Below are 18,933 nucleotides of genomic sequence, written 5' to 3'. Positions count from 1 at the left end.
TATGACAAGAATTCTCTTAGATCGGATAATTTGCTATATTTTTTATTATTTTGTGTGATTAAATTTGTCTATTATTTTTATAAAGATATTTATATCACTTTTTTTAGAATCTTTTCTGAATAAAAAAAATGGGCATGGAATGAGGAGGAGGAGGAGGAGGAGGAGGAGGGGGGTGTTTGAGAGTCTTGGTCTCCTGAAGTACTCATTTTGAAGACTCGTGAGGACCAAATATATATTATTCAAAAAATTATATTAGTTTAGATTCAAATGCTTCTTATATTTGACAATTTAATTAATTTTGTGGCTTTAAACTATTATAATATAAGCTTTTGGATATAAACTAATACAATCTTGTAACTAATAATGCATTTGATAAGTCCTCAAAATGAAGACCTTAGAGCAAGTCCATAGGGGACTTTTTAGGTTGGCACCCAGCTCAAAAAATGGACCAGTCTGCCCTTTTTTGCTCCACCCCAGCCTAATAGGCTAGCACCCAACCCAAGCCAGGCAATAGGCCGGCCCAAAATCGACAGACCCAAGAGCCAAGCCATCTAACGTCAGGCTTGCGTCAGCTTGATGTCAAAGCCCGCTAAGTCGATGCTGCTTCCGCTACTACTGTTGATCTTCAATGTTAAGGACGATCGACCCTTTCTGCTTCTCTATTGATCTCGCCGGCCGATTTTCAATTGGGTTGTGGTATTTGGGTTTTCTCCGAACGGCGAAAAACTCAAGACGAGCTTAGTGGGATGGGTGAAGCGAGGAAGATGAAGCAAATGGGAGGGGCAAAGCAAGGAAGATGTTGAGATGTAGAGACGTCGAGATTTCGTCCCACTACGACTGCGGTTGAGGAGTATAGCTGTGAAATGTGATGAGATTATAGAAGATTAGGTTGTTCTGGGATTGGATGGTAAAAATATTGAATAAGGGAAGGGTATTTTTGTCCAAAACATGCCACATATTTTAGTTCACCGAAATATGCCACATATTTTATAAAAAAATTAATACGAATTGACTAGGCTAGGTGTCAGCGCATTTTTTAGGGGTGGAGATGCATTTGACCAATTATTGTTCATGGGACTCAATTACTATTCATTTGAGTGGATCAAATGGGCTGAGCGCCATCGCATTTTTAGGTGTGGACTTGCTCTTAGGGGAGTAAGACTAGGAGGTTGAAGTGGAACGTGGGTTTCTTTTAAACTTTTTTTTATTGTTTTAATTAGTTATTTGACACATTTATCCATACTTGATTAATTTGTTTTTAAAATTTAGTTATGTTGTAATTTAATGAGTTTTTGGTTGACAAACAGTGTTTTGTTAATAATAGTATAGATATATGTTACTACAACATAAGTGGATTAATATAAGTTGTATCTTGTGGTATTTTTATGCTTGTAATTTTCTCAAATATCACTATATATCTTTCAACACCCTCCTCACCTACCTCCTCTTCACAAATTTGTCCTTGTAAAAGAATTTTGTTTTCCCTCTTAAGTTTCCTTTTCTTTCGGTTGAAGTTGTTTTTAGTTTTCAACATCACTGCTTTTGTTGATAAGAAATTTCGAAGATAATTATTGGTTTTGATGAGTGAGACCATCTTCATGAACACCCTTTCATATCTCTCCCTCTCAAAAACCTCCTAATTGGACGAAAAAAACATGGAACATATATTATCAACAGTCATTGTTGCCGCTCTCCCTGTAGCCTAGTGGCTTTGTGTTCACATAAAGTCGTCCGGGTCAACAATACGACTGGCACCAGAAGAAGAAAATAAGTGTGTTATATGATGAGTGAGACACTCACATGCATATCACATTTAGCTCATATCATAAATTAAAACATTTTTTGTGATTAAACTTCTAACTTGTCTAACTCGTAATCATGAAAATTTATGGTCCATCCTTCCAAACCAGCTGGCCATGCGGCTTATTCACACCAATAGCGAGCACGGTTGTATTGTGTTTCACCCAATACAAACTAGACCCCACTCTATTGATTCTAATATCTACGAACAGCCAACAATAACAACAAAAAAACAACAACAAAGTCTTATTCCGCTATATGGAGATGGCTATTAGTAGGATTAAATTTTGTTGTTGTTGGTTGTTCGTAAGAGATATTAGAATTAATATAGTAGGGTCAAGTTTAGGTTAGGTGAGACACAATACGAACGGCCGTGTAAAATATTTTCTATTTACAATAAGTGACTGATATATTGATTATCACAAAGTATTTGAATCTTTATCCGATCAACTATTTTAGGTTAGACATATTGCCCCAATTCTATCTTCTCATCTCTGCAAAGTTTTCTCCTTCCTTGAACGCCCGCCAATATAATCAAGGGCAGATATATGCTTGTTCCTTATCTTACCCAAACTCTCTGAAAATATAAAATAATTTCTAACCAATTATATGTTCCCCATAATGTTGTTTATATATGTAGTCTTCTTATTTGGCCAATATCCAACGACAATCTGAGGCCTTTTGGTTATTGGCTTTTGGGAACCTAACAAGCCACACATGTAACTTTCTGACTGGGGAATATTAACTGCTGAGGAATGCATGTGCTTGCTGCAAGCTTCTTACGTATTATTTATTTATTTATATTTTATTACTATTGTTCTCATCGAAGTTTTAGAAGAATAACATAACGCGCACATACCGTAATATTCTGTACTAATAATACAATGATACGAAAGATAAATATATACATATTGTTGTCTCATTAACCTAAATGTCATGATAAAAGTGTATTCCTACTACTCCCAAGCTCTAGCCCTCGAAACCTCCATTGGCCCCAAGTCATTTTCCTATCTTCAACTAGATCTGACCACCAAGAACTCCAATATTTTGGCATGGAACGGCCTGACATGTCATGCATGACAACGGCTGCCTATATTCAAAGCCAAAAAAAACACGTAATAATTGGACCTCATTTTATACCGCTTTTGCTCCTTTACAATCAAATTCAATCCGTCGTCAAACTCAAGAATCAATCATAAAACGATCATCCTTTTGAGATAGTGTCTAGATGGTTACGCTTTTCATTTGATCAGAAATTCGATCAAAACTTTATATGGCTAACCATTGATGTTCGGAAGGTGCGTTGCACGTAGCTACGATTCCAGATTAACCCTCGCATTGCATAAGACTCTGAAAGTGACAAAAAGTAATGCTGAGGTAGAGAGTCCCACTCCTTTCCCCATTTTCCGAACAAGCAATTGACGTCATCATGGAAGTTTCTTTTTCGTTTAGCATTGCCGTGTGGTGCACGAGCAAAAGTCCCCATTATAGTGCTTTAAAATATTGCCGAGACTGCTTTTAGAATGATTAAAATATTGTTTGTAAAAAGACTTAAAAGTGTTTTTGGGTTATACAAGCAATTCTTGAAGAAGCATCATTCAAGTGCTTTTCCATGAATATCTATTTATTTTTATTAAAAGTTTCAACGTATTTGAATGACAAATTTGGATTAACTTCACATAATGAGTGTGTCATTATAAATTGAGAATATCAAACTTATTATCCACGAAAATCTAACTTAACACTTATCACCACTAAGTGAGAAATAATGTCATTATATTGTAATACTAAGCGGAGAATCAAAACACTCTCTAACAAAGCATTTAAGAACATAAATGATTCTTATGAAAGCTAAACGAACCCGTTTTGTAAAAAATGAAATTAGACATTTACACACAAGGCAACCCACATTTACATTTTAGTATTTTACCAATCTAAACTGAAAAAAATAAAAAAAATAAATGAAGAAGAAGAAAAACTCAGAATGAGATCATATCCAGATCTCTGTCTACAGAGCTAACGGATCCGAAAATTCCAACCATTCAATAAATTCGAACCATTCAATTTAAATCTTATAGCTTCATTAGTCAATCTCACGGGTCCACCTCACGTACAAACGCAGGCCCTGATCTCTCTCTCTCAAATAACTCGGATTTATGAGTCCGTCTACTTCGGACTTCGGACTTCGGAGGTAGAGATATACAGATGATATATCATTCCAAAAACTCATGACCAATGATTGATCAAAGAAATTTATAACAATAAAATAATCCGTTTGATTTCGGTATCATATTCACATGTTGTTCCCACCGCACCGCCATAACTATTTATCTTCCCCTCCTCTGCCCCCATTATATTATACCACTATAAGACTCACACTTCTCTCTCCCTCTTTCATCTAAACTCTACTTCTTTCTGGTTTCTGTTTCTTTTATCTGCCTCCATATCCCAACTGGGTTTTCTGTTTCTTCCTACTTCTTGGTTTTCTTGCAGAGAAAAAAACACAGAAAAAAGACCATGTCTTCAGTGTTAGGCTCTCAAGGGGTGGTCTTGGCCACCGCCATGGCGGTTTCCGGCACCTTCATCCTCCTCGCCCTCCGCCTCCAGAAATGCCTACCCAATCCTCACGGATACCCAGTTGATCAAATTACCCATCAGTCCTCCCCTCAAATACTACGATCTTGTATATCTTCTGGTATGCTTAACATTCACTCCTCTGTTTCACTCTGTTTTCTTCGTTTCAAGGTTAATTTTGTAGTTTCATACATGGCTGACTTTGTTTTTCTTGGTGGGTTTGCAGATGGAAAGAAGAGGAGGAAGAAGAACAAGAGGGTGCACTTTGCAGAGGACGTCGTGGATCCGATTGGAGACAATCAAGAGTTTAGACGGCAATACCAGATAATTCCCACTGCTTCTTCCAAATCTTCATCTTCTTCTTTATCTTCTGCAACTTCCCAGAAATACAGAGGATCCATGCCTGCTAATCGGGCGGCTCTGTACAATGGGATTCTCAGGGATCGTGGCTGTCACCGATTGGCCTACTCGTACTGATGAATTCCCACATCTGTTCTGTATATTTTGGGGTTGATTTTCTGTAAAGATCGAGTCTTTTTTTTTTTTTTTCTCTCTCTCTCTTTAATTTGTACAAATTTTTAGTTTTTTTTCTTTTGCTGATGATAGGTTAAGTAGGTTGGAAGGAATATTCGGAATTTGTATGTAGTGCTGGGTTCCACAGGTTTGGTTAGTTGCTGCCGTTTTATGTTTCTTCTTGTAAATTGATTGGGTTCATGGTGGAATCTTCTGTTAATACCAACACTTTTGTTGATATTTTAAGAAAAATTCTATTAAGTTCTGATGTTGGCATACTATGGTATACACGAGAGTAATGTATGGTTCGATATATAATTACAATAGCGTAATACATTATATGTCAATACATACTAGAAAATCCTGATATTGTGATTTTATTAGGCAACTGAGAAATTTTAACAAAGATTCAGCCTTTTTGCAAGTATTGCTAGCAAGTAAGGAATGAGATGGATTTTTGTGTACAGACCCCACGGATCAAGAGATCTGAACCGTTCAAGAGAGAAAAGGAGATCTGGTCCAATCAAAATTGTGAATTGTTAGGAAGTGGATCAGTGAGAGAGACTAATGGAATCGTAGGATTAAAATTGAATGTTCGAATCTCTCAATTTGCAAACTTTGAACACAAAGAACCAGAATGGATCTCAATTCATCAAGTAGCAACCAAAAGATGAAAACAAATGGTTGAATTGCAAAATAGTGTGACAAGTTCCAACAGGCTTATACAATCCTATGACTTGGTAGGTTTCTAGGTAACTGAGAAACCTTGACCCTAGGCAAAGTCTTTGCGATGACAATGTGACTTATATGTGACATTGGGTTGGTGGTTGGGACATGGAATAAAGATTAAACAGTTTGACATGTATGCAGAAAAAATTCTTTTAAGGATTGATTTCTATGTCAATTTGTAATTGTTCGGATAAAAATTTTGTAATTGTAGAATGCTTGACAACTTAATAAGGAAAGGAAGGAGCTGAGCATTGCTCTTTAGGGTGTCTCAGACTCTCATGTAGGTCAGAAAAGACTCGATACATTTGAGATAGGATCCTTGCCGGATCTTTTTTATGAGGATTTTCGGGATCTATTTAATCATGTTCTTTCATCATACATTGTGCGATCATAAATTATTTTAAATTATATTATTTAAAATAAAACACAAACGGTACATGACGAAAAATGACCGTACGATGTACGATAAACGAACATAATTAAAGGATCCCCGGGATTCTTACAAAGAGTATCCGGCAATGATCCTATCTCGATACATTTCTACAAAGGGAATTGTTATTAGCACTCCAAAAATCTCATTCTACACTCCAAACTTTCTATATTGAAAAGAAAAATACACTTGAGGAGTGTAGAATGAAATTTTTGGAGTGTCAATAACACTTTCCTCCTACAAATTCTACTTACTTGCTACACTGTTGAACACGTGTGCATAATAGAGGGATGCCAACTTCCAAGGAGCAAAGCCGTTCTTTTTATATTATTGTGGAAGCAATGTTGAGAAAGCAAACCTGAACTCAAAACTTTGAGTACAAAAATAAATATTCTTAATCAACTGAATACAAATTTCTTTACAACAAAGCGTTGTTTTGGGTGGTCTATTTCATGTCTTGAGCCTTAGTTGGACCTGTCCACTACTGTTTTTTTTTATTATTGTTTTGTCAAACGATAAATTTTGTTAGATTAGCCGTTAAAGGAGTTCGAACCCATACTGTCATGCAAAGACTCAATACCTTTCTATCACTGTGATAAAACGTCACTTGCGTACACTACTGGTTAGGTTTGGACATTGTGGAGTGCTTTACATATATCACATGCATGCTTAGTTGGACCTGTCCACCACTGGTTAGGGTTTGGACATTGTGGAGTGTTGTACATATATCACATGCTTTTGCATGCGAGGGTTCACATGCTTTTGCATGCGAGGGTTCATGCAGTGCGAACACAGCCATGTGCCAGGATGCTTCATCTATCAATTCAACAAAGACTTTTGCATATTTGACCTAAATAAACCATGGATATGAAGCAAAGCCAACTATATGTGTACCTATACAGAAAACATATAATTACTAGTGGCTAATCTCCATCTTAGCATATTAATTTATTCCTAATCAACAGGGACATATAAATAAAACATCGTCAAGCCCGATTACTTTGACCTATGATACATCAACCGGAGAGTTTTAAGTCCTCAAGTTAAAGCATAATGACTACGTATAATTACATGTGTTCTAACTTAAGTATTGTATAATCGCGTGCGTTCTAACCTAAGTATAGTATAGGTTCTTGTTAAGAATACAATTGAGAATAAAATACAGCAAAACCCTGTAGAATTAAGCAGGATGGGCAACTGAAAATTTTGTTGGTTGGCTACTTTGCATTTGTTTTGGAACATTTAGATTCTGCAAATCAGCATCTTTGTCTTTCTGTTTCTGCATTTTTCCTTGTGGGGGATCATGCTGCGTCCCATATGTGACATATACGTCCCCATCTTTATTTTCTTCTATTATCTAATTCTAATTTTGTTTTGTTCAGTTATTTAATTACAATTTGCCACAAACTAGCTACTGCATCTTCCAAAATATTCAAACTTTTGGTTTTTGGAACCTACTCATTCGAGTGTCACCAAATCAGTCCCACCAATGAAATTTGAAAACTTTGTCTCTGTGTTTTGTTCGTACCCCTAAGGGCCTCATCATGCACTAGATATTAGGGTTTTGACTGGACAAGTCATTTGTCAAAAGCCTGCACAAGGGCATTGGCTAGCTAATGCGTGAGCCAATCCTAAGGATAAAAAATTGCCAACGTACACAGTAATGAGTTGATATTATACTATATATTTTATCCTATTCTTAGTTATAATTTAGTGGTTATTTTGTGAGAATTTTAATACTTTGATTTATATTCTTAATGTAGAACATTCAATTTCATCTTGAGTAAAACGTGATCAAATGAATGAATTTTGGAGTATTTTCAATTGAAGGACATTCATGTGTCTCTCAACTTACTCGTATTAAAGTTTAATAATTTTCTACCAAGCGTTTTATTTATGGCGATGAAATAAAGGAGCAGCGCGCAGTGCTGTCAAAATGATGTTTTGGGCTTATTTGGGCTTGTTGGCCTCCAAGGTGATGTCTTTTGGATTTGAGGCCTTCTGCAATTATATTCGGGACATCTCAAGCTATAATTCAAGTCATTTTGGACTTGTTTTGAAGCTCTAGAAGTCCAAAAACGTGGCTGATTTGTCACTGAGCAGATTTCCCAGAGTTAAAGTAGGAATGTATTTCCTAGTTATTTTATTCTATTATGTTTACTAGTTTTTAGAATACATTTTCTAGTAAGGATTTTAATTATATAGTAGTATAAATAAGGCATTTTAGGCATTAGGGTTTTGGGGGAAAAAGAGGGTTAGAACGCATTACTTCGGAACTTTTGACAACTCAAGTTTATTTACAAGGTGTCATCTATCTTTGTTTTTAATAATATTTTGTTTTATGATTGTTAATAATTAATCTCATTTGCTAGGGCGATGTTATAAGCCTTAGCAAGAATATGTAGTTTCTTTCAATTTACTTGTGATATTATGCATGCAGGTTTGAATTATTAATCACCTATTTATATTGTCGAAATATCTTAATGCTTAGCTACCATTAAGATGTTTAGAAAAGTAATTTGATGCAATTTTGGTCGGAGGTCGTTGTTCCTAAAATTGATGAAAGCTTCTTGTGGTTAATATGTGCAAGTTCACTTAAAATGAATACAACGTCTTAAGGGTTGTATGATTTTTCAAAATGTTTCACAAAACTTAATAAGTCATGCATGTTAGATTTGTCGTGTTTGTGTCGTTTTCATGTTATACTCATTATCTTAATAGATCGTGTCATGACAAACCATTTATTTTAAAAGGTTCTTAACAGGTGAACTGATAATGACCTGACTCGTTAACAAGTTGGGTCGTTTCATGTCGGGTTAATGTGTCATGCAATAAATTGTCATGCCTAATGTTTAGATCCGACAAACTGGTCGTGTTCATGTTATTTAGGTGTCATACTTGTTCTTTTAATGGGTTTGACAAATGTGACCAAAAAATGACCTGACTCGTTAACGAGTTAATTAAAAACTTGCTATTTTGTATCATTTCGTGCTAAATTAATGTGTTGTGCAAGAAATTTTTAGGTCTACGTTGACCCCATCAACAGCAATGTAAAAAAGGAGCATGACATCTGCAAAATCTATAGTTAGATGCTTCCTCCATCCACTTTCTCAATGATCTCATCAACTTTAAAAACATTTTTCTATATACAGTGTAAACAGTTAAAGTGAAAGAAAGAGGAGTGGCTTTTCCGCTCATTGGTCCATCGATGGCTCATGGCCCTCCCTTAGTCAATAAAAAGACCCTTCCTCGTCGGGTCTTTTTTGAGGACTTTAGGGATGTTCCAATGGCACGTTCATCTTATATTATGCGGTCAAAAATTATTGTTAATTTTTTATTCAAAATTGAATATAAATAGTACTTGATAAAAACTAATCGCACGATATACGATGAATAGATGTGATTGAAAGATCCTCGGAATCATCACAAAGAAGATCTGGCGATGATCCTCTCTCAAAAAGACCCGCTGCTTTTGCTTTAATTAACTTTAATTAACAAAAATTTATTCTAATATTAGTACTTTAATTGCCACAATGTGCACATATTACCTCATCGTGGCTTTTGCCATAATGTACTTTTAAAAAATGATTACTAGAATGTTGTAGAACAAACATATAATATTTTTTTTCAACGAATCAAATGCCAAGATGTTTGATTTATTAGTAAAAATGACTTCATGTATGACATATAGGTGGGAAAGATGAAGGCTACCTAGGAAAACTTCGTCTTGCCTAAGGTAACAACCAGAACAACAACAATAAAATTTTGTTCTAATAAGTGGGTTTAGCTGTATGGGTATTAGAACACTAGGCGATCAATTTTCCTTTAGCTCTAAGTACTCGTGTCTTAGGGTCTCTTTCAAAGTCTTCTTAGGTCTTCCTCTCCTTTTTGTCATGAGCCTATGTCTCATAATCACATCTTCTAATCAGAGCATTCGTAGGTCTTCGATTCATATGTCCACGAACCACCTTAACTGATTTCTCACATCTTATTTTCAATTGCTACGGAAATACAAAATTATGTAATGTATTATTTTACTTATCGTAATAAGAATAAACGACATAATTGGTATGCATTATTTTTAAGTTATATTAGTGAAATAATAAAATAGACTTGGTATAATTTGAGTAAAGTAATATTAACCTCATGTACGTGATAGTATTTTGATTAAACCGAAACATTGCTCATAGAAAATCAATTTGTTCACCACTAAATTAGCTTAATTATTTAACCCAAAAATAGCTAAAGTAAATGTTTTGTCGGTGAAGATAAGGATCGTCAGCAAGCAATACTATCAGTAGTGTTGATAATTAGTTAAAATTAATCCCTCCTAACTGTTCTTTGATTAGTGACCATGACGTCGAGAGTTAAATCATAATCACGAATTAATGTTGGAACTTCCCTAGCATATAAAACTATTCTTTTAGATTCCGCAAATCAAACGCATTTGTTTGTAATTTGCCAACAAATTATATCAATCCAGTGGAAAACATTTTACTAATTAACTTCTGTTATAATCATGCTTGTCTATGGCTCGTTTAGAAATTCTTCTAAAATGATTAAAAACGCTTTTAATATAAGTGTTTTTAGAACTAATTTTTAGTTAAAATACAAATGAATCCTTAAAAAGCACTTGAAGTGCTTGCTACAAGAAACACATTTATCATAAATGCTTTAGATCATTTTAAAAACACTTCCAAATGAGCGATGTGTGTGGCATATTACATGCCATTTAACCAAGTACCAAGAATTATTTGTTTATTATCTTTGACTTCTTTATTAATCTATTTCAACCCCTAAAGATTGATCACTTAGACTCCCACGTTTTGTTTGCCTCTGCCATCAACTTAAGAGCACTGGCCATAGTCAATGGTCATGTTCATCTAGTCATGATGCATCTCTAAACTAAGTGCTTGAGAAGTGAGATGAGAAAAGGGAAGGAGTGATAGGTTTTTTTACTATTTATGACAAGTTTATCTAAAAAACGGGAACTTTGTTGGTTCCAGGTTGTCTTTTATTATATGTTTACTTACAAAGAATGAAAATTAAAATTTTGCTGATTTTAATCTTTTCAGTGATTACTTAAACATTGGTGTTGGAATTGTTACGACTCATGAATTTTCATGTGTTTGTTAGCACATATTTAACAAATAAAAACTACCGTGATTTTCACATTAGAATTTGTAATCCAAAACTTGAAAATTCATGATCACATCAACTACGGGAGGTTAGTTAATCCCATATTGATTCTTTATTTTCACTTCCTGATTCGACGAATATGATAATAAATAGCATTCTCATAATAAACCATCAATTTGTTTGATTCATTTTAATAACTAAATGGTTTCCTAATCGAATGAATTTTTCTAGAGCTGGTGTTTAGATGATGATAAAAAGGAAGAATAATTCTGATTATAACATGTAAACAGTAAAATTGTGACATCCCACATCGCCCAGGGGAGTGATCCTTATATGTATATTCCCATCTCTACCTAGCACGAGGCCTTTTAGGAGCTCACTGGTTTCGGATTCCGTAGGAACTCCGAAGTTAAGCGAGAAGGGGGCTAGAGCAATCCCATGATGGGTGATCCACTGGGAAGTTGCTCATGAGTTCCCAAAAACAAAACCGTGATGGAATGGTAAGCTCAAAGCGGACAATATGGTGCTACGGTAGTGGAGCGGGTCCGGGAAGCGGTCCCTCCCGGGCGGGGCCGAGATGTGACAATTTGATATCAGAGCCTAACCCTGGCCGTGGTGTGCTGACGAGGACGTCGGGCCCCTAAGGGGGTGGATTGTGACATCCCACATCGCCCAGGGGAGTGATCCTTATATGTATATTCTCATCTCTACCTAGCATGAGGCCTTTTGGGAGCTCACTGGTTTCGAGTTCCGTAGGAACTCTGAAGTTAAGCGAGAAGGGGGTTAGAGCAATCCCATGATGGGTGACCCACTGGGAAGTTGCTCATGAGTTCCCAAAAACAAAACCGTGAGGGAATGGTAAGCCCAAAGCGGACAATATCGTGCTACGGTAGTGGAGCGGGCCGGGATGTGACAAAAATAATGTCACGTTGCTATTAAAAAAGGAATAGCTCTTTATATGTGAGGGACCAACCAAAATCTCCTATTTTCACAACAAAAAAAAAAAAAAAACAAACAAACAGGTTTAAGTAAATATGGGCCTTGCGAGGAAGATTTGAGTCCACCACAAATTGGGCTACAAACTGGGCCCAACATAGTTCGCGGGAGCAGAGGTTTTACGCTCTCGTGCGCAGACAAGACGCAGAAGAAGAAGACAGAGAAGCAGCAATCACTTCACTGAAAGGAGAGGCGGTGCAATTCTTTACCAGCCAAACGCCGCCGTCAGCCACCAGGTACTTGTCCTCCATTGATGTACGGAAATACGTGTACAGTCTCAGCTTTTAGTTATGCTTAATCCTCTCTGCTAATTACAATTATTTTACAGTAATCATTTCTATATGCTTCTAGGGTTTCTTGCACAAGGCCCAATTGTTCCCCTTTCATAAATTGGTATTTAGGGTTTTTAATTTCCAATCCAAAAGTCAGCATCTTTATTGGTTAAATGTGTATTTGTGAATATATTATGGATTGGGATGTTTCATTTGCAAAATCTGAAATTGTGACTGACTGCTCTGCAAGCAGCTTTTTCAATTCGCAGTTTGGCAACCATTATCTGTTTCGAGTTATTCGTCTCGAGCTGGATTGGATGGCTGCTGAATTTGATGGGTTGTTAAGTTTTTGTTTTTGTGTTTTCATCAGTAGCCATGAAGGTGCGTTCATCTGTGAAGAAGATGTGTGAGTTTTGTAAGACAGTTAAGCGTCGCGGGCGTGTTTTCGTGATTTGCACAGCCAACCCCAAGCATAAGCAAAGACAGGGCATGTCGACATTGGCATATGAAGGAACAGTGTCCTCCATGTATGATCCCTTTCGCGCTTTAATTTCTCTTTGTGTTTACATTTGTATGTTTGCTTTGAATTTTTTTTCTATTGCGCACAGTTTAAAGGAAAAGTCATATTCAGAATCTTCAATGTTAAGCACCCCGTAATATAGAAAAGAACAATACTTGTTTGACAAATTTAGTTTCTCTCGCTCTCAATCCAATTCTTTTATAAAGCTGGGAAACCGTTGCCTCTTGTAAAATTGTTGTACATCTTCCTTCGGGTAGTTTTACAAAGTTATCCTTGGATTCTTCTTGGCATAGGCATGCAGGTTTAGCACACGAAATATCAGTTTCCTATTGTTTGCGGGCATTTACCTTCATTTGGAAGGCCTGCACAAGGTGCCTAGGAGCCTCCTTTTGTATATTTAAATGTTATTTTTGAGTCTAGGACTTAACAGTCTATCCATATGACGATAATCCTGGATTTTCAAATGCTTTAGGTCATCAATTTGGCCAGAAGAGATAAATGGAGTTAGGAATCGAGGATTTAGGTTACTGACTTGTCTAATTTAACTCGTGAGCTGGTAGTTGCTATCTTTTACACTATTTTATCTAGCTTGAATGCTCCATGTCTAGTTTTTTGTGCGAGTGTATCTATCATGATAATCTTTTCTGATAGGAAGATAGCTTTTGAATTCTTCATTAGTTCGCTGATTAAATATTATCCGACCTATGTGTAAGTTGCTGTTGAATTCTGTAATATTGGTATGTCCTTTTGGGTGGTTCCACCCACCGCCCCCCACCCGCGTGCCCCCCCAAGATCGGTTTTCCTTTCTCTTACGGCAATTGATCAACTTCTTAAAGAAATGTGATGTATCAAACTTACGGCAATGTATCCATATGAAAGTTTGTCTTATTTTCAGATATTCAGAGACTAGTGCCAAGAACAACTCCGGTCACAGCGTGCATGCAGGTTTGGCCACTCTGATACCCCAAAAGCCAGAACCCTCTATGCCCTCTACGATTCTCGGATGGAGGATGCGGCTGGCATCCATGCTGTCCAGAAACGCCAATTAGCTTCAAAATTTGAAACAGAACGACAGCAAACTTCATCCAATTTTTTTTTCCGAGTTTTTAGGTTATTTTCTTTGGTTGTTCTGTCATGCATATTCAAAATGTTATAAGCTATTCTATTTTTCTCTCGGATTTTAGCTTTTGATCTGCTACTACATAAGCAACTCCGTCTCTCCCTCGCCTTTCCGGTATCGTGTAGACCGGCTGTGCTAGAGATTTCATTGGCAGCGACCTTTACGTGTTCAATATATATGATTCTGGAAATGGGATGGCTCGAGTTGTAAAGAACGCCTATTTTTTTGATTTTTCTGGAATTAGACCTTATGAAAGTGAAACGTAGTTTTGAATCTGCTTGTTGCAAGTTGCAACTTTCCATATTTCACTTCAAACGATCATATGGAACCAAAGTTTACCAGCTTAAAGTTCAAGAAAATGAAATTAAAATTGTAACTTTAGAAATCAGGCAGGCAGGTCTACCAGCTCTCTCTCTCGTTTGTCATACCCGAAAGGCAAAGCCTTCTCTATATATCTTATGAGTCGATTATTCTCACATTCGTTTTTATCTCTCATACATTGTTTATTAAATTATGTCTTTTTTGTTTTTTAAGAACAATGATATTATCTAGATTAAGGGGGTGGGGGAGTGCGCTTAGCCTCACAATAAATTGGTAATAATGTAGTTTAAATTTGCTTGTGGTTAGAGTCAAGTCTTAGACCTCTCACTTACCAGTGAAGAGGAATATTATTACACCGTAGTATTAAGTGGCTAAATTCTGTCTTTCTTTTTTGTAATTCATTGAATCCGAATATCGAAAATTGAGAGAAATCTATTAAAATAAAAATGAGTGTGGATAGCAACAACCATCCTTTTTTATTTAACAAAAACAAATGCAAAAATAGCCAATCATTTTTTTTGTTAAATCAAAAAGAGCCAATCATGCATGTTTGTCGGACATTCAATATTGTCATCAACAACCAAAATGCGTGGATCCGGCCAATTAGTTAAGATAATGCGTCTGCTTGGTCAAGATCAATTCACTTTCTTGTTGGTGATTATGTGATCGTGTTAGGAATACGAGCTAATTGTCCCATGTTGGAAAAATGACAAATCCCATAGTGGCTCAAGAGCCTTCCGAGCCTTTTCTTACAAGCCGGGTTTTGGGAGCAAATTCTACCTATGTACTCTTAACAAGTACTAGTCGAAGAGTGAAGCTGCCTAAAAGGAAGGAAATGGCTCTTAACAAATCCGTGGCCTTGCACTCAAGTTCAATTTATCTCCCGTTAAATAAACTCAAAACGACGTCGTCTCTCGTTCCAACAGGCGTCAACAGCACTTGAGCAGACGTCCCAACAGGCGACAACAGCACGTGAGCGTGGGGTTCAATTTTTTCATCAGTTGCTGCGTATTTAAATAATTATTATTATTTTTTTTTTTGTCGATAGGAATTTGTTAGATTAGTATAAGTTTGAATTCACATTATCATGTAATGGCTCAATACATTTTTACTAGTGTATTAAAGGGTCACTTATGTATTTAATTAAGTAATTAATCTCACTAAATAAATTAAAAAACTTAATCCAAAAGCTACCAATCAAAACCAAGGATTCCCCCAATTCTTTTCCACGCGGATTTTCCCCCTCACTGTCTCGCCAATTCGATTCCCAATTTTCCCTGTAAATCCGGAAACCCTACCCTCCAAATTTGCACCAATTCTTTCGCGGATGGAAACCGATTCCTAGCTTTTGAATTTTCCCGGCAAAGCTCCAGACGCAGAGCCTCCATGGCGGCGACTCTCAACACCTCCATGGCAGCCTGGATCCGCCACTTCCTCGCTTGCACGGGGTAAGTCCTCGATTACACTTCGCGGGAAAATATCTGCTATATTTGGTAGTTATTTGCATTTGGGTTCCTCCAAAATCAGTAGGTTTGACTTGATTCTGACTTGGTTGTAGTAAAAATTTTGATTGTCAGATTGAAAATACTTGAAAAGTAACAAAATTTATGATCTGGGTTCTGAAAATTTTAGGACTTTTGGTAAAAATTGCAAGCTTAGGTTAAAAAGTAATTAAAAAACAAGAAACTTACGATCTGGGTTTCAAAAATTTGAAGACTTTATGGTAACAGTGGCAAGCTCAGCTGGATTTTGAGTAATTTTACCTCAAGAGTTCTGCAGATAAGTTGAATGAAATCCCTTTGAAATGTGTTTAGTTTGTGTTTTGGTGGAGTTTATTGTGCAATGTGATTTAACCTGGGTTTAAACAGAGCAGTGGTTGTTTTGGATGCTGCACTAAATCCACACCAATTACTGCTGTCGATGAGCCTTCGAAGGGATTGAGAATTCAAGGGCGAAGTGTTAAGAAACAGGGCATCTCAGATGAGTTTTGGAGCAGCAGTACTTATGACTTGGACAATAGCGCCTTTCAATCCCAGAGAAGTGTCTCATCCATCAGCACATCCAACCAGACCCCCAACTATGGCAGTGTGGCTGGTAGTAGCATGAGCAGCCATTCCGACTTTGTAAATAATGGCAAGTTTTCATTGTATGTTTTTATAGCATTCTTATTTTGGTCTGGTAATTGTCCGTAAGTATTTTGTGGCTTGTCATATTGAATTAATACGAACCAAACAGGATCTGTGTTGTAATACATAAAACTTTTTTTTTGGTAGTAAATATATGCTTCTAAGTCCCCTTGGTGCTTTGCCCAACTTGAGATGCTATAATTTGCTAAACGTAGAGGCCTGACTAAGAGAGAAGTGGTTAGGCTTGAGGAAAACTGGGAAGCGTTGTGAATAGAATTTGGATGAGATGTTTGGTGAGGGGAAAATTTGATAGTTAAGTTACAACTTATCTCATTAACAGGTTAAACAAGGTTTCACAAATGGACATTGACACGACCAATTTTCTTCAGATAAACCGTTGGCTTTAATATGCTTGTGAATAGGTCAAGTAAATTTTAAAATTTGCAAAGTATGTTCTTATTATTTGCGAAGTATAGTTGTTCTTCTATGTCATGTATCTATATATAACCTCACTCATGATGTTTATGCTATGTATTATCTACTTACGGTGCTGGAAGTGTTTTTCACCTACCTTTACTCTGATTTGGTATAATGATCATTCATGCTCTTGTGAGCTTTCATATCTGTAAGTGTATAGGTTATTGACTTGCAACATTTCGTAACTGCAGGTCTTGTTCTCTGGAACCAGAACAGGCTTGAGTGGATCGGAAGTGGCAACCCTAGGAATCAAATTCCAAAAAGTCGGGAAAATAGAGTAAGGTATGATACTTGTGCTTTAATAACTTAGGTTGTGACTGGAATCTTGAGTTTCGGTTCATTAGTTTTGAGTAATATAAGTGTATTCACTGCTTGATGAAATCCCTTAAGCAGGTGTATCTGGTAGAAGTATTTTATTAAACTATGCTTTGCATTTTAATTTGCACTTATCTTTCTCCCGGTGGTTGACCATGTCCTTTGTAGTTGGAATGCAACCTATGAACGATTGGTTGGAACAAAACAGAGACAGTTGCCCTACACGCAGCGCATTCCTTTGTCTGTAAGCCCTCATCTTTCTTTGGTGGGAACTGCTTGATTTTTTGTATTGCATTTAGTTAGTTCATCACCCTGTTGTAGTGCTAATTGGGTTTGTATTTGCAGGACATGATAGAATTTCTGGTGGAAGTATGGGAGCAGGAGGGACTGTACGATTGAATTAATACCAGAATCCGCCTTTTAACGTCAGGAAGAAACTTTTGTCCTTGTAAATCTCAGAGGTGTGTCTATGTGGACGGGGCAAAGAAGGAATTCGATACAATGACCATATGTTTCAAGTTTAACTGTAATATTTCATCCTTTCTGCCCCCTTTTGTAACCATGGAATTGTGGAAAATGTCGTCTGCCACGGATAACTGAATACAGAAGCAGTTAATTTGTATGAAAGAAAAATGCTATACACGTTAACGGTATGCCTAGATTCATAGTGATCTTTGTGTGTACAATGTCTCCTCTTTTCTTTCCTTCTACCAAATTTGTGCATTTTCTCTTGGGAAGTGATTTCCGCACTCTCTCTCTCTCTCCCTATGCTGCTGTTTGTTTTTGTCCGTTGGATTGAATGAACCAATGGCGGAAATGAATAGGGTTATGTTGAAGGAGAGACGGAGCTGGTGAAGATCATTTTTGCTTCTTTCCGTGCATTTCTTTTTTAGTAAATTGTAGCAATGGTTTCTTAACTTTAACTCAATTGGAGCAATGGTCCCTCAACTAAAAATTCATTACCATGGATCCCTCAACTTTAATCCAACTGGAGAAATGGTCCCTTAACTTTAATCCAATTCGAGCAATGGTCCCTCAACTTTAACACAATTGTAGTAATGGTCATTCCAACATAACTTGTTTTGATAAAATTCTAACGAAGTTAACGAAAAGAACCATAGTTACACGTTTTAATGAGTTAAGGGACCCGAATTGTAGCAATGGTCCTTCCAACATAACTCATTTTGACAAAATTTTTTATTAAGTTAATGAAAATGACCATAGATACAAATTTTGATGAGTTGTGGGACCAATGATAATGAATTTTTAGTTAAGGGACTATTGCTCCAATTTGATTAAAGTTGAGGAACCGTTGCTACAATTTACTCTATCTTTTTCTAGGTGGGAAAGCAACAACAATTTAGTTAGGTCTGGATTAAAAGTTAAACAATGACCTCGCAGCCGATTGGACCATTTTTCAATTTGCCAAAACTCTTTGATGCATGTACATTTAGGAAACTTCGCAGCGTTGCTTGGTTTGATACAATTCATGGAATGTAAACGGTTTGCTGGTGTTGATGTGGATGCCGAAAACAATATGAGATGGACTCTTCTTTCGTGTGAGCTTTTTCCATGTGTGTGGAGAAGCCGTTACGTACGTA

General features: G+C 36.5%; 2 protein-coding genes and 1 long non-coding RNA gene across 3 annotated transcripts; all 3 read left to right on the top strand.

Annotated features, from left to right (window-relative positions):
• The first annotated feature begins 4,184 nt into the window (after positions 1–4,184).
• On the top strand, positions 4,185–5,228 carry LOC137749002 (uncharacterized). Its single transcript, XM_068489183.1, has 2 exons — positions 4,185–4,495; positions 4,601–5,228. The coding sequence occupies exons 1-2, from the start codon at positions 4,318–4,320 to the stop codon at positions 4,849–4,851; spliced, it is 429 nt and encodes a 142-aa protein (XP_068345284.1). The 5' UTR covers positions 4,185–4,317; the 3' UTR covers positions 4,852–5,228.
• A 7,053-nt stretch (positions 5,229–12,281) lies between these two features.
• Positions 12,282–14,366, top strand: LOC137748726 (uncharacterized). Its single transcript, XR_011070111.1, has 3 exons — positions 12,282–12,417; positions 12,824–12,980; positions 13,869–14,366. It is a non-coding gene; the product is annotated as an uncharacterized lncRNA (long non-coding RNA).
• A 1,229-nt stretch (positions 14,367–15,595) lies between these two features.
• Positions 15,596–18,003, top strand: LOC137748445 (uncharacterized). Its single transcript, XM_068488595.1, has 5 exons — positions 15,596–15,862; positions 16,288–16,547; positions 17,209–17,299; positions 17,501–17,576; positions 17,678–18,003. Exons 1-5 carry the CDS (start codon positions 15,801–15,803, stop codon positions 17,729–17,731), a joined length of 543 nt encoding a protein of 180 aa, XP_068344696.1. The 5' UTR covers positions 15,596–15,800; the 3' UTR covers positions 17,732–18,003.
• Positions 18,004–18,933: the final 930 nt, after the last annotated feature.

Source organism: Pyrus communis, chromosome 10, assembly GCF_963583255.1.
Source record: "Pyrus communis chromosome 10, drPyrComm1.1, whole genome shotgun sequence".
NCBI lineage: Eukaryota > Viridiplantae > Streptophyta > Magnoliopsida > Rosales > Rosaceae > Pyrus > Pyrus communis.
This window is presented reverse-complemented; position numbering and strand designations above follow the sequence as displayed.

Excerpts from the sequence above, each read along its gene's own strand:
- LOC137749002 (XM_068489183.1), top strand. The coding sequence starts at position 4,318 with ATGTCTTCAGTGTTAGGCTCTCAAGGGGTGGTCTTGGCCACCGCCATG. Across the intron at positions 4,496-4,600 it reads ACGATCTTGTATATCTTCTG|ATGGAAAGAAGAGGAGGAAG; the intron begins GTATGCTTAACA and ends GTGGGTTTGCAG.
- LOC137748445 (XM_068488595.1), top strand. The coding sequence starts at position 15,801 with ATGGCGGCGACTCTCAACACCTCCATGGCAGCCTGGATCCGCCACTTC. Across the intron at positions 16,548-17,208 it reads TTCCGACTTTGTAAATAATG|GTCTTGTTCTCTGGAACCAG; the intron begins GCAAGTTTTCAT and ends TCGTAACTGCAG. Across the intron at positions 17,577-17,677 it reads CGCAGCGCATTCCTTTGTCT|GACATGATAGAATTTCTGGT; the intron begins GTAAGCCCTCAT and ends TTGTATTTGCAG.